This window comes from Anser brachyrhynchus (genome assembly GCF_964034855.1).
Source record: "Anser brachyrhynchus genome assembly, chromosome: 9".
Taxonomy (NCBI): Eukaryota; Metazoa; Chordata; class Aves; order Anseriformes; family Anatidae; genus Anser; species Anser brachyrhynchus.
In genome coordinates, this window is record NC_137703.1 from 7,620,812 (window position 1) to 7,640,899 (window position 20,088).

The window sequence follows — 20,088 nt, forward strand, 5'->3', positions numbered from 1 at the left end:
GGGGAACGCCACTGGGCTTCAGGTGTGGTCCACAGCACATCGGGAGGGAGAGAGAGAGAAAGAGAGGTTAAAAGTTTAAACGATATTTAGATAGGGAACAAAAATATTGTCAAAAAGTCAATCAGAAGTCTAGATTTAGGCAGATCTGCTCTTATTTAACCTTCAGCATGAGATCAGGTCTCAGCCTTTCTATTCTTGGTAACAGCTGATGAATGCAGTGTAACAAGGTATTAATAAACATCTGCCCAGCTCTTAGATTAGTATGGGGAAGAATTAATGGAGGTCTTAGCACGTTCATATTTTCTGATTATGGCATGACTTTATTTATAGAAATAATAGGGGGAACGGAAATCGTCAGTGACACCCTGTCAATATACGTAATGAAATCCACTCGTTTAATTGCATTACACTTGGCTACAGAGTTGTATCAATAAAAGGTCCTCCTTAGAGCAGCTCAGTGGTCGCTATGTTCTTCATATAAGAAAGCTATTAAGATTAATATTTTTTCAATGAACCATTGGGAAAATAAGTCCTCTCTGACATACCTATTCCCGTGCCTCTGACCCCGACAGGGACGAGGCTGCCAGCTGTGCTGGGGCAAAGCTTGCCACCAGGCGAGGTGAAGTCCACTGCCCCTCAGCAGCAGTCCAGCTTTCACGCCACCTTTCCAGACAGTCCCTGCTTCCAGTCCCTAGAAAGTCCCAAATTTTAAAATAAACCCGGCCTGAAGCCTGTGCTATATTTTGTTTGTTGCCAGCAATGGCTAAACCAACTCACGCGTCAGCTCTGCTTCATGCCATGCCCTCCTATCCACCACAATAAAGTATCAACAGTGCTTATTGTGCCATACCGCTGAGATAAATAAAGCACAATTTGAAACCATGATATGTTTAGGCCTCCTAAAAGAGAGGGAAAGGCCTATAAAACCCCCAATGAAGGAGTCATGGCTGTTTATATCATTTGCAGCTTGTTAGGTAAACCCTGAAGCCAGTTTTAATCAGAAGATGCCAATGTTAGTGGAGAGCTGCTGGGGTTTATGCAGGCTTTGGACTGAATGTGGCTGTTTCTCAAGGTTTTAAAATACATTTCATAATGTTCAGTGCAGACAGGCAGCTGGGGAAGTTTAAGTCTTTTCTCCCAGAAGTATGGGAAAAACAAAATAAAGCTACAATTATGGTGACAGATGGTCTGTTACAAACAACAGGGCATTGCTAGTAATTTTGCTTCTTGCACAATGAAGGAGATCAGGACTGATGCGAAAAAGCCAAGAAAGTCTCGTGGTTCTATCCTGTTCTTCCAAAAAAAAAGCAATTCCTAATCCAATCCAATCTTCCAAAGCTATCAGTCTGAGTTAATGAAAGCAGAGCAAGAAAATGTTACTATTTCTATTAATTATAGAGGCAGGTTTGTGCAATAAACAGAATTCATATCCCTACTGTGCTGTGTAAGTACCTATAATTCAGCTGCTCCGCTCACAACTGCAGCATGTTCTTCACATTGTTTTACAAATTAGCAAACCTGAAATCAGCAGCCACGTACGGTGTGATGACATTTAGTTTAACTACGGGGAATCTGATCTGCTGAAATCCACAGGCGGTCTTCCAGTGCTGCTTTTCACCGTGATTGTGTTACAGCTCCCCAATTAAGTCCTTCTAGATCAGCTCCTTGTTTTCCATGGAAGCGACAGTACAGATGCTGTAGGAAATACTATCAGTTATTTATTGCACTTGCTGGCACTGCTCCCAGTGCTGCCAAGGTGATGTTTGGGGTGATGCTCTTTCGGAGGTGACCAGAAAGGTGGGCCAGAGCACTCCTGGAGCCAAATGGACTTTCTGGGTCAGTTGACTGGTTTGTGTTTACTGCAAGGGGCATGGAGTAAGAGCAGGGACACAGATAAGAACACACGTGGATATCTTTGCTCAGTAGCCAATGCCCAGTACCTGCATACCTCACGGGAATTTATTTTGTGCATCAAAACCTACAGAAGCAGAAGCAGGTGTGCTGTCTCAGAGTGAGTCCTTCACCTTAACACTGGTGGTGCACCCTCTGGTAGGACTGGTGGTAGCAGTGGGTTGGACAAACATCTTCTGTCACCCTGTGGTGACCTTCACGTCCTGCCTGGCTTGGGACCAGAAAGCCCCAGAAGGACCTGGCTACCAAAAGCAGTGCTGCTCCAGCAGCGATGAGCAAGGCGGGAGCTTTCAGGGCAGTGGTGAAGAAAAACATTTCTGTGGGTATAAAGGGAAGCTGTGGAAAGGTGCTGGGCAACGATCTTTCTAAGTCTGCTCCACCTTTCTACCTTCTAGATTAAACAGATACTGCTTTTCTCTGCACTTGAGGAAGAAGCATATTGCCTGTTGCCAGTCAGAAAACATTCGATAGCAAGGCTCCTGCTACCAGCCAGAACATCCCACCAGCAGACTGGTCTGACTGGGAGCGCTCTGGCAGCCAAAACTACTCAAGTAGCAATGTTTTCCGATAGCTGTGCGGTGCCCGTTGCAGACCGCTTTTGATAGCGACATGGTCTGATAGTAAATGGCTTCACCAGGATAAAGAAAAAAAGATGAAAACGTTCCCTGAGATATAGTACAAAAGGTTGATTTACCTGTTCTTTATCCATCCACTACTTGCAGAGCTGCTGGTGTTACTTTTTAAGTATCTGACTCAGACATCAGAGCAGAAAGTTGATAAAATGCTCACCTTTGATTGAATATTTGACTTGAATTGCCATTGTGGCAAAAGGTAAAAATAAATACATACACTATGAAGAATTCAAGAAGTTACTACTGGACAAAATGTTCCACATCAATTTTAAATCCTTACAGACACTGAAAATCTCTTTTTTGGTTTTCATGAAGGTCAAAATTGAGTTTTTGAGCGTTCTTTCAGCAGGGATTTTATTTAAACATTGGAACTTCCTTCCAATTTAAAGAGAGTGCGTCTTAAACAACATCTGACACTGGTCCAGCTGGGGACTGGACTAATGTGGTCCCAAGGGAACATAACAAACTGAAGAAAAGTGTTTGCTCTGGCACTGAGAAGTTCTGTGCCATTGCCCTACCCTGTGCTTGCTTCTGCATTTCGCTCCTGATCTGGCTGTAAATAGGAAGAGAATCCAGTATCCAGTCTCTTCTGAAGTGCATATCAAAGAGCATTGAAATGATAGACTTCATTAAGCTTGTATATCAGCTTTCAAAACAAAACTGCTGAGATGGGGAATTCACAACAGCATTTCCAATGTAAGGAGAGAAGCAGGAGGGAGGTGAAAGTTAACATTTTGCAATGCATAAAATAAAAATGCAATCCATGTTACAACAGCTTCTGATGATGTTTTCTGTAATTGGATTACTACTATCAAATTAATATAGGAGAAAAGCCTTCTGAACACATTAGGAGGAAGACAATCAGCTTTTATTTACCTGCTATGCTGTATTACAATGAGGTACACAAGTGTTGCAGCAGGGCCAGCTCAGGTCAACTGCAGTGTGTTAACTGATAGCTTAGCAACCTTTCCCCCAAGCATTTTTGCTTAAATTGATCTAAATAAATTTAGGAATTCAAATACTAGCTTTTAGTAGCAAACAGGATCTTTAGAATACCCATTTATGAGAAACATTTTTGGTTAAACTTAACAAAAAAAAAAAAAGAAAGAAAAAAAAAGGTGCTATACTATGCAATTATAATGAGATACACACCAGCTGTATCCCACAGGAGATGGGAATGACCTACAAGATTTCAAGGTCAATTTGAAAATACAGCTTTTCTTCATTTTGATTGAATGTAATTTACTTGATTACTGGGGCTCAGGGATTCTTAGAAAAGGTAGAAGCGGTAAATTTCATAAAAACACCAAAAATGGTGAAAATTAAGAGACAATTGTCAAGTTTCCCTAAAAGTAGAAAACACAGACATATCCCACACATTCTGAAAATCCCACAGCTGAAAATCCTGATTATTTCAATGTGTTGCCAGAGCCCGGTCTTGCTACCACCAGTTCCTTATGGCAGTTTTGCCCAGCACTGTTGAAAAGGAAAACATTCCCCATGCCCTGGGGGAAATGAAGCATGGAAACCCCGTTATCAGTGACAGAAGTTTTGCCTCTAATTCCCCCATCTGCTCTTCTGAATGTTAACCTACAGCTTTGGCACATAAGCTTAAATGATAAAAAGGGGTTCCAAATAGAAAGCAACACAATATTAGTCAGCTAGGCTGGTAGTGTCTGCAGAAATGCGGTGTGGGCACTCATGTTTCAAGAGAGGGAAATTATAGGAGAAAATAATATAGTTATGTTACATTGATCGAGGGGAAATGCTAGCATAGAATGGGGAAGTAATGGGTCAAAACCAGATTTATTTATTTTTCAATCTTTAATCCATATGGAATTCTGCACAGCTCCTCCTTCCTATTCTTATTGTTATTTGTGTTTAGCAGCTGCGTAAAATAGCATACAAGGCAAGAAATCTGAAAAGAGAGTAATAATGTGATGCATAGTGTTAACTCACTGGTTTTGGAAATATCCATTTATCTTGGTTAAATAAAAGCTTAGCCCAAGTACTAAGCCAAGTAATCATGATTAGGGAGAGAAAAAGACATTCACCTCCTTAGAAACTCAATACTCTTCAACATTAATAGCACTGCAGTGACATAGCTCGAAGCTGGATGCTTGCTGTAATTAATATAGATTATCGGCATATGAGGAATGAAAGTATCTGTGCCTGCTCCTGCCATTGTTTTCATTCTAGACCAGTTATGAGACCAAAATACATTGGGCTTTTGTTTTGGAGACATGGCCCTTTCACTGTTCAGAGTGCTCTGCTGGCCTCAGAGGACTGCAGAGGTTTTGTTCCCTTTGTTGTCTCAAAACTGCATAGAAGGCATATGCACATTGTTCTCCCTTATAGAGACTTTGCTTTTGTTCTTTCTCATTATCTTTTTTCCTGACTCTCAAGAAAAATTGGTTTTATGCTAAAAAGTATATTACAAGAACACGTCTATATAGAGATTCATAAGCTCTCAAGGTATTAGTTTTTTAGGGAGGCTAAGTCTGCATTTGTACCTTCCAGTGTATCATGTGCTAAACTCATCCACAAAGCAGGTGATTTAGTGCTTACACTGATTTTTACCTAATAGACTGGTGCCGCGCCATACTAAGCCCAGCTCATCAGCCTTGTCTCTCTAGTCATTTGACTCATTTGACTCCCCCAGATTTCCCATCTACTTCATACAACTATTTTGGTAGATATTGTGACTACTTTTATGCGAAATGAAGCTGTTCCTATTCTCTCTTGTGTGTGCACATCATTATCATCTCTTATGTTGTGTTCCCTAACTTTCTAATCCTCTGCCTTATTGTAGCCCATTTCATTTCTAACTTTCTGCCAGGCTTGCTCCCCAGGCTGGATTTGGTCTCTGCACATGAATCCACCAGAAAAGTTGATTGCAACAGACGATTGTATTCAAATACCAAAGGGCTACAGATAATGAAGTCTAGGTTCTGAAAGGGTGAGAAATCACCACAGGGTATTTACACTGCAGAATTTACCATTTTGTACTAAGACAAAGAAGAAACATACTCATGAGCTCTGAACTGGGTTCTTTGATTTACTACAGAGGTGCTTACTTCACATCTCCATGCCTCGTTTCTGTAGGATGGGGTTATTAAATCTGCCTTTCCTCATCAAGATCATTTCTTAGTCTTGAGGAAGACAAGTCATTTCTACTCGGTATATGTGATAACCAGGTTTACACACTAATGTCATCGGTACTATTCCCAGCCTGACTGTGAACATCTGTCTGTGTCCAGAGGTCCTCCAGCAGGTCCAAGACACCATTAGTGTGAGCAGGGGGATTGAGCTCACACTCCTCTTGTTCCTCCCATCTGGCGATCTCAGACACTTAGATTCAGCTAACTGGTCTTTGCACATGCCAGCAGATTTAATACGTCTTTCAATGACAGCCAGGGAAAATCAGGCAGTGCAGAGTTAAATAAACCCGGCTTGAATTAAATAAATAATTAATTGAATAATTTAATTGAATAATTTAATTGAATAATTTAATTGAATTAAATAAATAAACCCGGCTTGAATTGCCGAGTCACATTGGCAGTGCTGGTCCAGCACTCCTGGTCCTCTTCTTTGGCCACTGTTTTGGATCAGATTTTTCTTGACTTACCTGCACAAACCCAGTGCAATAGCAGCTGCCTACAAAGACGAAACAGCTTTACACCTACATCTAAAGCAGGAAGCCAACCTGCTCACCAGGGAGGCGGCAAGGCCTGGTGGGCTTGTGCACTGCTGTGAGCCAGGGACAAGTCAATTAAGTGCTTGTGCAAATCATCCCCTTTGCCTGCACATCCCCTGTGCCTTGGTTTCACGCCGGCACTTTTGCAATAATAAAAACATCTCTTGGTAATGGTCTTTAGTAAGATGCGATAGGTGAAACCTCGGTGGTGGTCTGGTATTCACACCGACTGCCCACCCGTCAGCAGTGAACACGTTCAGCCCGCTGCAGGCTGCTAGAGCCTAGTAAAAATTAACAAGCTACTAAGTGCAGACTGCTGTATTTTGCCACAGAAAATAAAGTCAAACAACAGCTAAAACAGAGGAGGCGAAGGGGGGGAAAGGAGAGTAGAGAAGGCTACTACCAAAGGCAGCATAAGAGTTGTATTTATTTTTTAATCCCATCTCTTTTAGTGTCTGCGATAAGCGCTGTAACTAAAGGAATCTAACTGAATTAGAATTTCAATATGTCCTGAGCAGATTGGAGCCATTTCCATTCATGAGCAGCACGTCCCAGCTGTAATTGCCTGCTTGCTTATCCACACAGCTCTTTACAGCTAATCCAAATGTGGACTCAAAAATAAATAGTGCCAGAGCATTCAGTTCCCGATGGGCAGCCGTTTCAGCATCGCCTCTGCCTTTGCTTTGTTCCGGCCGGTGCTCTCGATGGCACGGGGACTGGCTCAAAGGAGATAAAAGATGATTGAACCTCACAGGGAATTAGGTGGGAGAAAAACCCCTCCTGCCATAGCCGCCCTGGTTGTTTGTACTGTTCCTCTGGGTGCTGCCTTGCAGCTGTTTATCTCTCTCTGTCCTCACCTCTCTCCCCAGCCATGTCACTCCTCTGATCCCCTTCTCTGTTGTGGCTTCCTGAGGGCAGCCGGTGCCCTCCCTGTTCCCCTCTGCGTGCTCCTACCCACACACACCGCCAGGGTTTTAGCACTGCTATCCTCAAATGAAACATCTCTTCGAGGATTATTTAAAAGCCATGTACTTCTCAGATCAGGTCTTTTCTGGAAGCGTGTGAAGCTGAGGCACTGCTGCACATAGCTGGAGCTGGAGAGGGCAACCCTGCTGATGGGACTCGGCACTGCACGAAGCAGGGCTCTGCCTTTGCTCTCTGACATGGGGATCTGCACATGTCCACCCTCCTCACCAGGGGAGAGGTGACCGCCCACCCTCTTTCAGGCTATTTTCTCCACTAAGCCTACCACGGAGTTCCTGGGAGACTTTGGACCAGTCTCAGCAACCTCTGTGCCTAAAGTTAAAAGAAATTTTGCATTTAAAAACAAAACCAAATGCACCTGTATTTTGCCCATAGCTGAGCTGCATCCCCGTGTGATGACTTGTCACTGGCAGCTCCATTCTTCTCGTCCTTTGGACATGGAGCCTCCTTTAGCCATGTCTGTCCCCTTGGAGCCCAGCAAGACCACCCTGGATCCCAGACATTAACCTTCAGCTCAAAATCTAGGTGGAGATCTCAGCTCCAAGCTCAGGAGAGATTTAGAAAAAGGTCTAGAAACAGAGGTGTATTCATTAACGCAGCATCATTAGGGATCAGTCTTCCTAAACGTTTGTCAGTACATTCACACCAGCTCCCCACTGTCCATTTTTTCCCTTCCTGTGACGAGGAACCCGAATTCAAGGTCACCTGCCAGTTGGATTAGTCAGGTAGTAGAGCCGGAGCTCCGGAGATGCTCCAACGAGAAGGGTTATTTATGTCCCTCTGTCCTGCACCGTGCCGTTAGCTCGCGGTACATCAAGGTCTGGTCACAGGGCAGAAATACACTGTTTGATATTGCTATTGCTGCTTCACGATTTAGTGTTGTTGCTGCCAGGGCGTTAAATGTTCCCTAAGTGGTAACTGACGTCTGCTAATGTAGATACATTTCTTTTATGAGTTAGCTTATTGCTGTCTCTCTTAGTCTACTCTGACTGTTCTTCTGCTACGGCCACAGACAAGTGGATTTAGGGCACGCAGATCACAATACAATGCCCAAAGTACCTGTTCAGGATTTTGAGCTTCACCCTCAGAATTAGGTCTCTTTTGGAGCAATTTGAAGCAGGCCCTGCCCCGGCAGGTTCTCTTCACACCGCAGGCCTCAGGTGTTTGCTGCTGGTGGTGGGAGACATGCTGATAATGCTTAGTGGAAACTTTGGCAGGTTTTCTAGTGAGGTCCATAAAATTCACCAGAAGATAGTGTTCAAGAAGAAGACAAGACTGGGAGAAGATAAGAGAAGACGGGGCCGGCCCTGGCAGAGATGTTGGTGTCATGGGCCCTTAGAGGTGCTCCCAAGCCAGCCCAGAGCAGTGAAGTGCCCTGGGCATGGATGTAAATGTGTTCATAGGAGTTGTGCAGTTTGTACTCAGAGCCTCTCCCTCAAGCATTGTGCATTTATTCAGGACAGACCCCCAGTGCCAAGAACAAGGTGTGTTTTGTAAAATCCAAAGCTTGGCCTTCTTGACTGTCTCTGTGGCAACGATGCCAAGAGACAAATATGTTGAGGCCACACGGGGTAAATTATGAAGGAAACAACCTTGTTCAGGCAAAACTGAGCAGAAAGCCCAGGGTCCAACCCAGTGTCCTGACTCTAACTGTGCACAGGAGAAGTCACACCAAGTACAGCAGCTTGCTGGTAAGCTGCCCTGTGGGAGTATTCCCCAGGAGGAGACGGTCGTGTAGGCTGTAGCCATTCTACATTACAAGCCTTTCAAAGGTCTTCAAAGGAGGGCCTTTGGCTTTTTTTGAGGTAAAAAAGTCTTTTACCTCAGAGCTAACCCTCACCTAAAGGAAGCACAGACTCCAGTCACTTCTGGCCTCTGGAGTGGCTGCGGTGATGCCATCAGTGTTAGGATTTTACACAAGATTAGGGATGCAATTGTGTGCTAAACAGTGACCGTTAGCTTGGATTGCCCAGCTAATGAAGCGGGCAGCATTAACGCAATCACATAGGGACTGCTGCAAGGCACTGGCACTGTGAGGAGTGTCTGAAATCACGCTGACCGCAGGGGGGAAGAAGGACAGCCCCCTTCCTCCGCTGGCACCCCCTCGGTGGGACAGGCCCTCTCCTGCGATTTGCTCTGGAGTTTGTGAATCTGCTCCCTCCCTGCCCAGGAAGCTCTGCCAACTCAGGCAGGCAGCAGAAGCTGTTGGTTACTTCTAATGCATGCCCAAGTTTTGCTTAAATAAGAACAGACTCTTTGGTAGCGTTCACCACCACCTCTGGCTGGCTCCAGGAGAACTGAGGCTGTGGCAGCACAGCCAGTTGGGCTTTCCTCGGGGCAGCTCACATGTGATACCCTCAAGGGAGCAGTGATAAATATATAATTTTATTTCCCAGCACTAGGAATCCTTGGGGCTTAGCCTGGGAGAGGTCTCGGTCCAACATCCGATGTGGCCTCCAGCCCTCGGACAGCTGCTCTGCACCCTCCTGCTCAGTGCAGAAACAGCAGCGTGAGGATTAGACCCAAGGACACACAACACATTTCTGGCTGTGATCACCATAAAAACACTTCTTAGCTGGTGGCTGATAGATGCTATTTCACCTTCTAAACTACAGTTATTACAGGAAGGAAGGGCTTACAAGATTTGTCCTTCATTTCCACCACTGCTCTGCCATCCCCATTGTTTTACATCTCACCTCACGTTAACGAATGGTCCATCTTCAAAGCACGCTGGGCACAGCCACAGGGGATTTGGCACACTGGAAGTAACTTGGACTGCTGCTTTGCATGGGCTGTGACAAAAACTATCCCTCTTCCCCCAGGTCCTTCCATCGTCCCACTGCAGCAAGCAAAAACAACACTGGGCAACCCTCTAAAATGTTTATTTGGACCAGTGGCCGGAGCTCTACATCTTACAGACATGATGAGAAAAGGTAAATGGCATCGATGCTGGTTGTCTCGGATGGGTTTTGAATCTCTAGGAGTGTGACCTGTCACTGCCCTTCAGTGGTGGCAGGGGGAGGGAGGAGGGATGCAAAGGGTGCATCCTCTTATCCCTTGCTCCCTCCAGCTCCTCTCTGAGGTCCATCTCTGAGGCCGGCACACACACATTGCACATTTTATGGCACACCAATCCCCTGGCACTGTCTGCAGCCACAGCTCTATGCCTTTCGCAGGTGTCCCGCTTCCAGCCAGGAGCCCACAGAGTGCACACCCCCCTCCTGACGCCGCTCACAGCCCCCTCTCCCCGAGCCGTGTCTGTTCCACATCTGGGCGATGCATCCAGCTCTCGGAGATGTTTCCTGTTCCTTTGCACGCACGTGAGGGCGAGCATGTGTGCAAGGCACTGCACAACAGATGGGTGATGACAAGCAGGTGGAAAGGGAGCTGGCTACTGGGAGAGTGCCAGCCCACTTCAGTGGTGTTGCTGGATAAAATAGGCTGACGAGACAGAGGAATAAATGAATTACTGGGTCTCCCGGGGGGCAGAGAATCGCACAGAAGAGAAGGAAAGGGAAGGAGAGGTTTTAAGTCCTCAGACAAAGCAGCACTCAGTTGGGAATGAAGGAAGTTAAATATCACTGATGAAAGAACAATTGTCAGTAATGCTCAGACTCATCCTTCCAAAATCTCTCTCCTTTGTAGTAAGATTTGCTGGACAGCTTGTCTTGTCACAACCGGACGCATTTCCCTTTCTTTTCTTTCCCCCTTCTCCCTTGCCTCCTCTCCTTCAATTCTCCTTGCAGTCACTGCTAAAAGCAATCACAAAAAATCAGACTCCAGTGAAACAAAAGCAGAGGTCAGTGCATCTACAGCGCCAATTAGCAAAACACGCTCCTCGGTTTTTCTAATGAGACATTGCTGGCATCTGCTTGGGAAAATGGGCTGGTGAGTTCAGGCACCAGAGCTGCCCTCAGGATGCGGGGTTCCTTTGGAGAATTAGCCAGTTTGCACAACTCTGCTGCAAAGGCCACATAGGTGCTCGGCTTTGGATACTCTGATCCCAAAGAGATATCTGGAGGACCTCGGCTTGGCAGTAGGTTTCCATGGACTTTCGGTTGTAGCTGGCTCTCTAACTGCCTCTTGCATTTCTGCAGGTCTCCTCTGCAACTGCATTTTCCCCAGGCTAATGTTCTTCTGTGTGAATGCACAGACATGGACGGGATGGTCCGAGGCTAGGCACTTGCAGGAGATATCTGCCCACAGGATGGGCTGGCCGGGAGCCACGTGCTCCTGATTAGCACAGCCTTCGGCTCCTAGCATGCCTTCCAGCAGGGCTCGTTGACTTGGGCTGAGCGCTGTGCTAAGCAGGGCTGGCCAGCATCTGGTCTGCTCAGACCCTGGGCAGAGCTCACGCCGCCTGCCCGCAGAGGTGGGAGCAGCACCCCTGTACCTACACGCTGGCCTTGGCAATTTCAGGTGCCTTCTCAAGCCGTCAGGAGGGACTGTCCATACCCTGTGAGTGATAGATAAAATGGAGGAGGGAAGGGGGGGAGAAGCGAAAATGGGAATAGGAGAGTGCTGACCGTAGCCTCAGGGCTGCAGAAGAGAGGTGTGAATGTGGAGCAAGTGTTGCTGACGGGAGGGACTCATTTGCTAGTGTCTGGCAGCAATTTTAACACATGTAAGGTCACCGGCAACATCACTGTACCAAACAGGCAGTGCATTTTAGACAAATAACATCCCCTAAGCAATCCTTTCCTAGGAATTCTGTGCTCTTTAAGCTTCAGATGGGAAGATTGTCAGCTGGGGCAGCAAACTTTCATAGCAGCAAACCTTAATAATAGCCTGCTGCAGCAATGGGTCCTTGCTGCGGGGGAATCGTCTCCTGAGTGGGAGGTGTCTCACCAGCATCTGCTTCTGTAGGACCAAGGCCAAAAGTTATATTCGTTGCTCTGTTTTAGAAATCTGCTGTTCCCCATCTGCCACTTTCTAGGCTTTGGAAACCTAACCAAGCCCTCATTCTTTCTCTGCTGTCCATTATGCTTTCCACAGCACTGTAAGACTGGAAAACCAGAGCACTGCTTTGGTGTGGTTCGGTTTGGTCTGGTTTGGTGGGGACAAGGAAGGGAAATAAGTGAGTGAAATCTGTTCTTACCGGTAGGAATCCTTCCACAACCACCATGGAGATTTGTGTAAGAGCTCCAGGGAGATCACATGTTGCCATAGCTCTAACAACAAAAATCGATGCAGCTAAATATACCCAGTAAAGAAAAATGTAAAGAAATTGGCTTCTGAGCAGAAAAGACCCTGAGCACTGGGAATTCTGTAGGTAACAAACAGGATTTTTTGAGTTTTGCATTCAAGGATTTCTTATATCAGCAGACATCTCAACATGAGGTAATTTGAGTGACTTCTGCATACTAACTGTGATATCAGTGTGGTAAATGTGAATTCAGAGTCACTCTGTATAATGCAAGCAGACAGGTATCCCGCCAACCCCACAGCAGCTCTGCGCTGACAGAGGCAGCATCTCCCTTAGCACCTGCACTGTGGCCCATTTGGAAGGGAAGAAATTTGAGTGCAGGTAATTCATATTTTCGTATCTTCTGAAAAAGAAAGTAATTGCAGGTGCCTGGTTATTCTAGATTTCCAGGGAAGAACCTGGATTGCCTTTGCAGCGTGCTTAGATCTACCCATTTGGGAGTGAAATGAGAACTGCTTTACTGGAGAAGCCTTACCTCAGCCCCCTCCTGCTCTACGTGACAGCGCCTGGCTGCGAACCCTTAGGACCTTTCCCAATAAACACAAATAAATCCATCGCATCCCTGGGACTGCAGAGCAGCCCTGCCCCAGCAACCCACAGAGCACATGGGGAGCATGTGGCAAGTTTCATCCTTTATGTAAGTTAGTGCTAAAAGCTCGTGTCCCCCATGATGGCAAAGGAAGGTCTTGGCTGCAGCAAATATGAGCAACTCTGCAGATGTAGAACTTCTTTAAGAAGCTGGCTCAGACCAGCACTGTAGTTCTCCTTGGTGGTCTGGTATTTGGGCTGAATAACATAACCCAGGCTGCCAGAATCCCTCACACAGGTCCTTCCCCTCCCTTTGTCTGGAGGGCACAGAAGGACCAACCGAACATCCTTCAGAGGGATCCCTGCTCTGCTACTGTGGGGGTGATACGGAGAGGGAAATCTCTGCTCTGTCCCCGGCAGGCACGGTCACGGCCGAGGTTTCCTCTCTGGCAGCTGAACCTGGGTAGAGCAGCCAGCCCGTATCCTGTGAGCAATTTGGCAAAAGGAACACGGAGATTTAGCAGGGGAGAACTTCAGTTTGGAAATGATGAGGACAGCAAAGACCTTTCGTCCTTGGAGGATTGCTTTCCATTAAATGTCTTTGCAGAAGCTGTGCTCTGACAGCTGGCACTGCTTTAGAAACAAACTACACCCCCACCCACACCAGTGTCCTATTTGGGGAGTTGTCACACGTCATCGCAAGTATTCGATGGAGTCCCCGAGATGCGCGGTGTCGGGGTGCAGTGCTGTGTGTGTGCGCAGGGCAGCCGTCAGCTCATTGTGGCTGCGCAGCCCTGGGGTGCAGAATCAGCCAGCTGAGCACAGCACCTTTCTGGCTCACCGAGCAGGGAGAGGTCCCTGGGCTGTGCCACAAGTTCACACGTACTCAAAATCCTCCCCTCCCCACAGAGCAGCAAGCACATGGGCAGATACCATAGCTGCTGCGCCAGCTTAGGCAATGCTGAGGCTGCTCTGCTAGTGGCAAAATGTTGTACGTACCCTATTGTGTCCCCGAAACCAGGGCTCTGCAGTGCAAAATGTGCAGCCAGGTAATAGCTGATGTTCCTGGTGTCACAGGGAGCAGTTTGCTCCCTGCCCAGAGCCATCAGGAGTGGGAGGAGCAAGAGGGGTGTTCAGGCAGTGTTTCTCCTGCACGGCATCAGGGCTGGTGTGCCACGCGATGCCACTGCACACCTCGGCACGTGGCACCAGACCGGCTTCTGGCAGGGATGCCAGACAGAAACGCCCTCAGCAAGGTGTACCAGACTGCTGCTTTTCTGTTGTTCAGGGCTTTGAACAACAAATATTTGCAACAGGGCAACCAAATGACTGCTCCAAGCATAGCCCAATAGACAGAGCTTTACTGAACTCTACATACGTGGCCAGCAAGTGTGGGAAACCGTGAGGCAGGCGGGGACCACACACCATCCTCTTTGCTCATCACCTGCCAGAGAGTACATCTCTACAATGAACCCTTCAGTCCCTCCTTTTCTACCTCTCATTCTACGTCAGAAGGATCAAATACATCAGAAGTATTTGCAACCATTCTCAATTAGCTATTTGTATTTAAATTGTCCATCGGTGACCCTTTTTATGTCTTAGCTGTTCTGGTGACATCAGTGAGTGATGGCACTGTGCTCTGTGTCTACACGCAGACAAGAGTTATGCTGTGTGATCAGGTAATGTTCTGGAACTGCATGACAATTTCTTCCTTCCTGCCGACTTCCATTTGGGAGCAATGCAAATCCTAATAGCAGCTCTCAGAGTTAAATACAGTTTGATAAATAATAATAGAAAAGTAACATTAGATTATTACTCTACATCACTTCTTTGAAGGCAACGGCATCTACCAGTGCACAATATATTTTTCTCCCCAGCACCAGGGAAAATTTTGACAGGCTGAATTACCATTTCATTTCCAACTAGAAAAACACTGACAAGCTTTAAAGGATGGTTTTGAAGAGAAACCATGGACAGCTAAAGATGTAAATTACAGTAGGATGAAGAAACTTCAGGGGGTCGTAGGTATGGGAGACTATTTGACTGCACTAGCACCTAAGCACAATTTTTGCTGTAAAACCCCACACCATATGTGCTTTGCCTGGCTATGACTCATCATCTAAACACAAATTCAATTCCAGCTTCAAGGAGTTTATGATTGAACTTTTTTTCCTTGTTTCTACTGTGCTTATGTATGATTTTGCATCTGTCTTAACTCTATTTCTTTGTCCCTATTAGTGGATGTAAATTACATGGTTGGTCTGTCACACGGTGCTTTTTTCCACGGTTGCGTGAAACTTGGTGGTTTCAGCGTAAAAGAGTGGTGGGTTTGCTAGAGCCCAAAGTGATGTTGATGTTGCTCACCTGCCATTTTGCAGACAGTAGAAGAGGAACTTCTTCCACGTGTACCTCTATGTCCATGTTTTGGTGGTGCCAGGGCTCAGAGGCGTGCGGTTCACATGCTTCGGGTGCTGCCTGGATGATTCAAAAGAACCGTAACAGAAAACACAGGAGATTTTGACCAGCCTCAGGTCTGTAAGTACATTTTAAACCCACAAAGTTTGAGTGTGTTTGAAATGTACTCAAATATTTCCTTCTTCACCATTGTGTCCTCATGACCCATTGAATCATCAAAGGCTCGGAGATGAAAGAAGGACTTATGGTTAGAAAATGGAAAGGACTCTGCTGAAGGGGGAATGGTTTGTTGTATCTTCTTTTTTTAATCCCCGAACAAATAGCTTTAGTGAATAATTTTCTGTGAGGGTTTTCAATGTAATGAGTAACGGGTCTTCCAGAAAGCAATTTTTAAAATAACGTAAATAAGCTCCCGATCAAAAAAACCCACAGAAATCAATTGCAAAATCCCCATAGTGTTTCATGAGCTTTGAGTCACACTCAGGGTGGAAAATTTCCACTAACCTGTAGGGAATCAAGAAAGAACACTGTCCTGTCATAAAAAATCAGTGACTACTTTCTTCAGGCTATTTCCTACATATGGTAACATAAGACCTGTTACTATATTGAACTGAAGAAAAGACACCTCCTATAACTAAATATCTTCTAGTGGCCTAAATTGGCATTGAGAGGTCAAATTCATCCATAGTAGAATTATACCGAGCCAATGAAGCTGCACCAAAGAAGGATTTACTGAGCTGGTACAAGTGTCTAATCTTTATATTTGCAATAAGAGGTTTTTACCTTTTCAGAAATGGCTGTAATTTGTTTCGGAGATGAATAAATTTCCACCAGGTCAGAGTGAATCCATTGAAAATGGACACCTGAGGACCCTTAAGCCTTTCTCACCCACAAGATGGGTATGGAGGTGGAACTGCCCACCCCACAGAGGGCTCATTGATTAAATATGAACTTCACATAAGAATGTATTATTTTCAACCTCAGAAATATTTACCAAAAAATCAGGGATCACGATCTACTGGACAAAAGGAAAACAGTCACAGCCCTAAAAGCCGGAGAAGACCGGGCCATACTCCTCGGGCTGGCCATGATGGTGTGCTCTATCATGATGTACTTTCTCCTGGGAATCACCCTGCTGCGGTCTTACATGCAAAGGTAATTTCATTACAGTTGCCCTGACCTCACACGCTCTGTTCCAGCTGACTTACCATTGGTTATTCTTTTAACTATTTTTATTATAATTTTTCGTTTGGTCAACATAAGTCAGATTCTGCATTTCCTTACCCCAGTATAAATTACACATAACTACAGTGAAAAGCAAGCTGAGCAATGCCAGCATAAGCAGGGGAAGTATTAGATCCCTGTTTGACGAAATCTTGATCCATAAGCCTTAGACTTGCCACAGTTTAACATATCTATAATATCCACATCAGCTGGCTTGCAGCCTGCTGAGCTCTGTAAGCCTTGCAGCGGCTGTTGCTGCAAAGCCCAGGCAAACTCTGGAGAGAGCAGCAAAAATATTTAGCTGCCTCAAGAAACAATGCATTTGCAAATGAAAAATGAAGAATCTATTTGGGAAAGAAATCCAGCTGCTTTGGAGCATGTAGTTTTCCGTGTAGGTTACTGCTTTCATGTCAACAAGTGAAATCCTCCCAAAATAGAGTAATTTGCTGAAAGTGAAGGATCATCTTTCATCATTACTGCTCTGTACTTAATTTTTCTGAGGCTTTCTCTGGCTTTCTTCTCTGGTACAGAGCAGAAAGTTTGGCCTGTAATTCATTAGCAGTATTTGAAAGCAGTTTTCAAGCACCAGCCCTATTTAAAATTCAGCCTAGACTGTAATAAGACTGTCAACAATGTTTTTTCTGCCCTGATCAGCAAAGTTAGGAGAATGAAAAATGCATAATTGCGGATCAAAAGGCTGGTCTGTCATGCCCAAACCCACGCTGAGGTAGTGGCCAATAGCTGGCACATGCTGGCTTATCCCCAGCAGGCTTCATATTTAGATACGCACAATAAGTGCCTGAAATTAACTGGTATGAATATCCTCCATTCTAATGGTGCACCTGCAGGAAAATATTCCTTCTTGACCCTGCCCTGAGAAGGAAAAAAAAAAAACAACACAATGCATGAAGATAAACTGTACTGATTTTCAGCATCTTAGTTGTGTGATAAAGGTATTTGTCCCTTTTTAAATCCAAGCAAAGTTTAGGTTTTCAAAGATAGGGATCAAGCCCTTTTAAGTATCTAAGAGTATTTGCATTTCCAAATCGCTCTCCCAGACCTTTTAGCAATACCAGGGTCAATTGTAGAGGCTGTTAAGGTCAAAACTGCTCATGTGGAAAGATGATTTATATTACAATCTATGTGAAAAATTGCCAGAAGATACCAAAGCACCTACAAAGTACCACATATTCCAACTTCACAAGTCTGTTGTAGGTAGGTGTTAGTTTATCCTCCCCATACGTGAATAAAACAGCAGTCACAAAGGTTAAAGTGGGGAAATGAAGGCTACCCTGTGCTTTCATGTCTCTCGGTGCAGCCAGATCTCCTTAGGGAGATATTCTGCTTTGTAGACAGCAATACCCGTCCAGCAGAATACTTCCTGGGAAGAAAAAAAAAATAATAATAAATAAATAAATAAATAAAAAAGGAAACCTTTCATTCGATTTCCCTCCAGAAATCATAGCATAATTTAATAAAAATGTAAAACAGAATATACAAGTGTAATTACTGCCAAAATGAAATACCAAGAGAATTAGTCAGCAATCTTGGCAATCACTTATCACTGAAAGCCTTTTGCAGGCTTCGGCACGGGGCAAGCAGACCTCGGCTTCCTCCTAGCTGTGGCCATGGACAGGTTGCGCTCTTCCTCTCTAAGGAAAATACAGCCATAGGCTCTTAAATATATACAAGAAACCCAGGTGAACAGTGGCAGTACATACCCAGGCTCCCCCATGCCAGTTTTAACCTCTAGTGAATTTGAGATAAGCTGAAATCCCCCCAGAATGACTACATCAGGAGATTTAACTTACTGAAAAGCAGGCAAGCTGCTACCAGAAAAGCTTTCCTGCTGGTAGAGCTGCAAGCAGTACCACTTGTGTGCTACTGGGGGCTTGTGCGTATGGATATCCGCACCCCAGGAATGCAAAGTTGTCCCCCACTTTTAGCTGAGCTGGACTTTGTGGTTAACTATCGAGTCTTGGTTCACAGTGCCCTGTCATGAAGTTGCTCTCCCCGGGGCAGGCTGCTCCATTTCCTTCTCTGCTGATTCCCTTTGATCTCAGATATACCTTCTCCAGACTAAGAGTTCCCTTTTCATTTACACATAGAAGTAAGCAAATCAGGTATTTTTGTGCCAAAAGCACAAACGTTAGGGACTGCAGAATAATACCCTCTGTCTGTGATGTGTGACATGAGAAAGCCCAGCCTTTGCTCAAAGCCCCACAGAGTGTCCCATCAGCCCGCAAGGTGCCCCGGGTATATCCCTGATGGAAAGGCTGAGCTGCAGTTAGCACTTATTGCCCATTCTTGCCATGCTCTAACATCTCCTTTTGTCTGCTTAGCGTCTGGACGGAAGAGGCTCAGTGCTCGCTTCTCAACGCATCCATCACAGAAAGCTTCAACTGCTCATTCAGCTGCGGTCCAGACTGCTGGAAAATCTCTCAGTACCCCTGCCTCCAGGTGTACGTCAATCTCACTTCTTCCGGCCAGAAGCTTCTGCTCTACCACAACGAAGAAACAATGAAAATTAATTCTGAGGTAGGAGCACGGAATGAAATTTCTTCCTAAGTGGGTTTCTGCAGGGCTGCAAGTTATGTTATATCCATTCCCTGCTTTAAAGCCATATAACGCTTCCAGCTCCTGCTTCCCTGGTAAGTACAGAGCAGAGAAAGCAGAAATCAGAGCCCGGACAGAGCATAGCTCATCCCACACGGGGTGGTGGTCCCAGGGGGGCAGGAGAATAGGAACGGCCTCATTACTGCGGGGCCAGGCAAGACGGCAGAGGGAGACAAGAGCCCTGAGCCCGACAGCAGATGTGGCTCCGTCTGCATTTCTGGTGACAAACCCTGAGCCCTGGCAGTCTCTGCTGAGGTCGGCTGTGTTGCTGGGGCCGTGGCACAGCACTTATCCCTGTCAGCGGCGCAAAGATGCTGAAAGTCTACAGAGGAGAGACTGTCAGGAGAAAAGACATAGCGTAAAAATAAAAGACAGACTAAGAAGCCAGCCCATCTTTCTTGCACAATTTCCCCGATTCCAGACGTTGAAACAAAAACATATTTCACAGAAGAATTCCTTTCTCTGCTTCAGCGACTGCGAAACCCAGCGTGACTCAGCCCAGGTGGGACGGAGACAGCTCCCGCCTGCGGTGAAGGCAGCGGATGCACGGCCGGCATCCCTCCGGCCACCGCGGCGAGGCTGGCAGGATGCCCTCTCCCCACCGCCCCTTCTTTGTCCCTACAGCGCCCGGGTACTGAGGTCTGCAGGCCGCAGTGAGCCGGGATGCAGCTCAGGCAGTAGGTTTGCAAGTACCAGACCTGCACTGACTGCTTTGCTATCCAAGGTCACCGAACCCCAAACTACAGGCGCTCGGCAAACCGCAGCCCACAAAGGCTGAGCCCCATTGTCAGGCTGCTGACAACGTAACCTATTGTGTTTCTATTTATGGCAGCAGTTCGGTAGACCAAATTACTTCTGCATATTAAGATGAAGTG

The 20,088-nt window shown here is 45.9% G+C and overlaps 1 protein-coding gene and 1 long non-coding RNA gene across 9 annotated transcripts in view; one reads left to right on the top strand and one right to left on the bottom strand.

Moving 5' to 3' along the window:
• LOC308200006 (calcium-activated potassium channel subunit beta-2) overlaps window positions 1–20,088 on the top strand; it is a 130,586-nt gene that overhangs the window by 105,172 nt on the left and 5,326 nt on the right. For 3 of the 6 annotated variants that reach the window (XM_080605009.1, XM_080605011.1, XM_080605012.1), the window contains 3 exons: window positions 10,047–10,157; window positions 16,358–16,528; window positions 18,940–19,135. In XM_080605009.1, coding sequence (XP_080461135.1) covers window positions 10,047–10,157; window positions 16,358–16,528; window positions 18,940–19,135 — 478 coding nt within the window. The remainder of the gene's footprint in view (window positions 1–10,046; window positions 10,158–16,357; window positions 16,529–18,939; window positions 19,136–20,088) is intronic. The other 3 variants (XM_080605010.1, XM_080605013.1, XM_080605014.1) reach the window with 3 other exon arrangements.
• LOC308200011 overlaps window positions 10,164–20,088 on the bottom strand; it is a 31,019-nt gene continuing 21,094 nt past the window's right edge. Inside the window, exons 1-5 of one of the 3 annotated variants that reach the window (XR_013955162.1) lie at window positions 18,409–18,932; window positions 17,889–17,978; window positions 15,323–15,433; window positions 12,323–12,395; window positions 10,164–11,680 (exon numbers count right to left, since the gene is read on the bottom strand). This is a non-coding gene — a long non-coding RNA (uncharacterized lncRNA). Of the gene's footprint in view, window positions 11,681–12,322; window positions 12,396–15,322; window positions 15,434–17,888; window positions 17,979–18,408; window positions 18,933–20,088 lie in introns of those variants that run through there. The other 2 variants (XR_013955160.1, XR_013955161.1) reach the window with 2 other exon arrangements.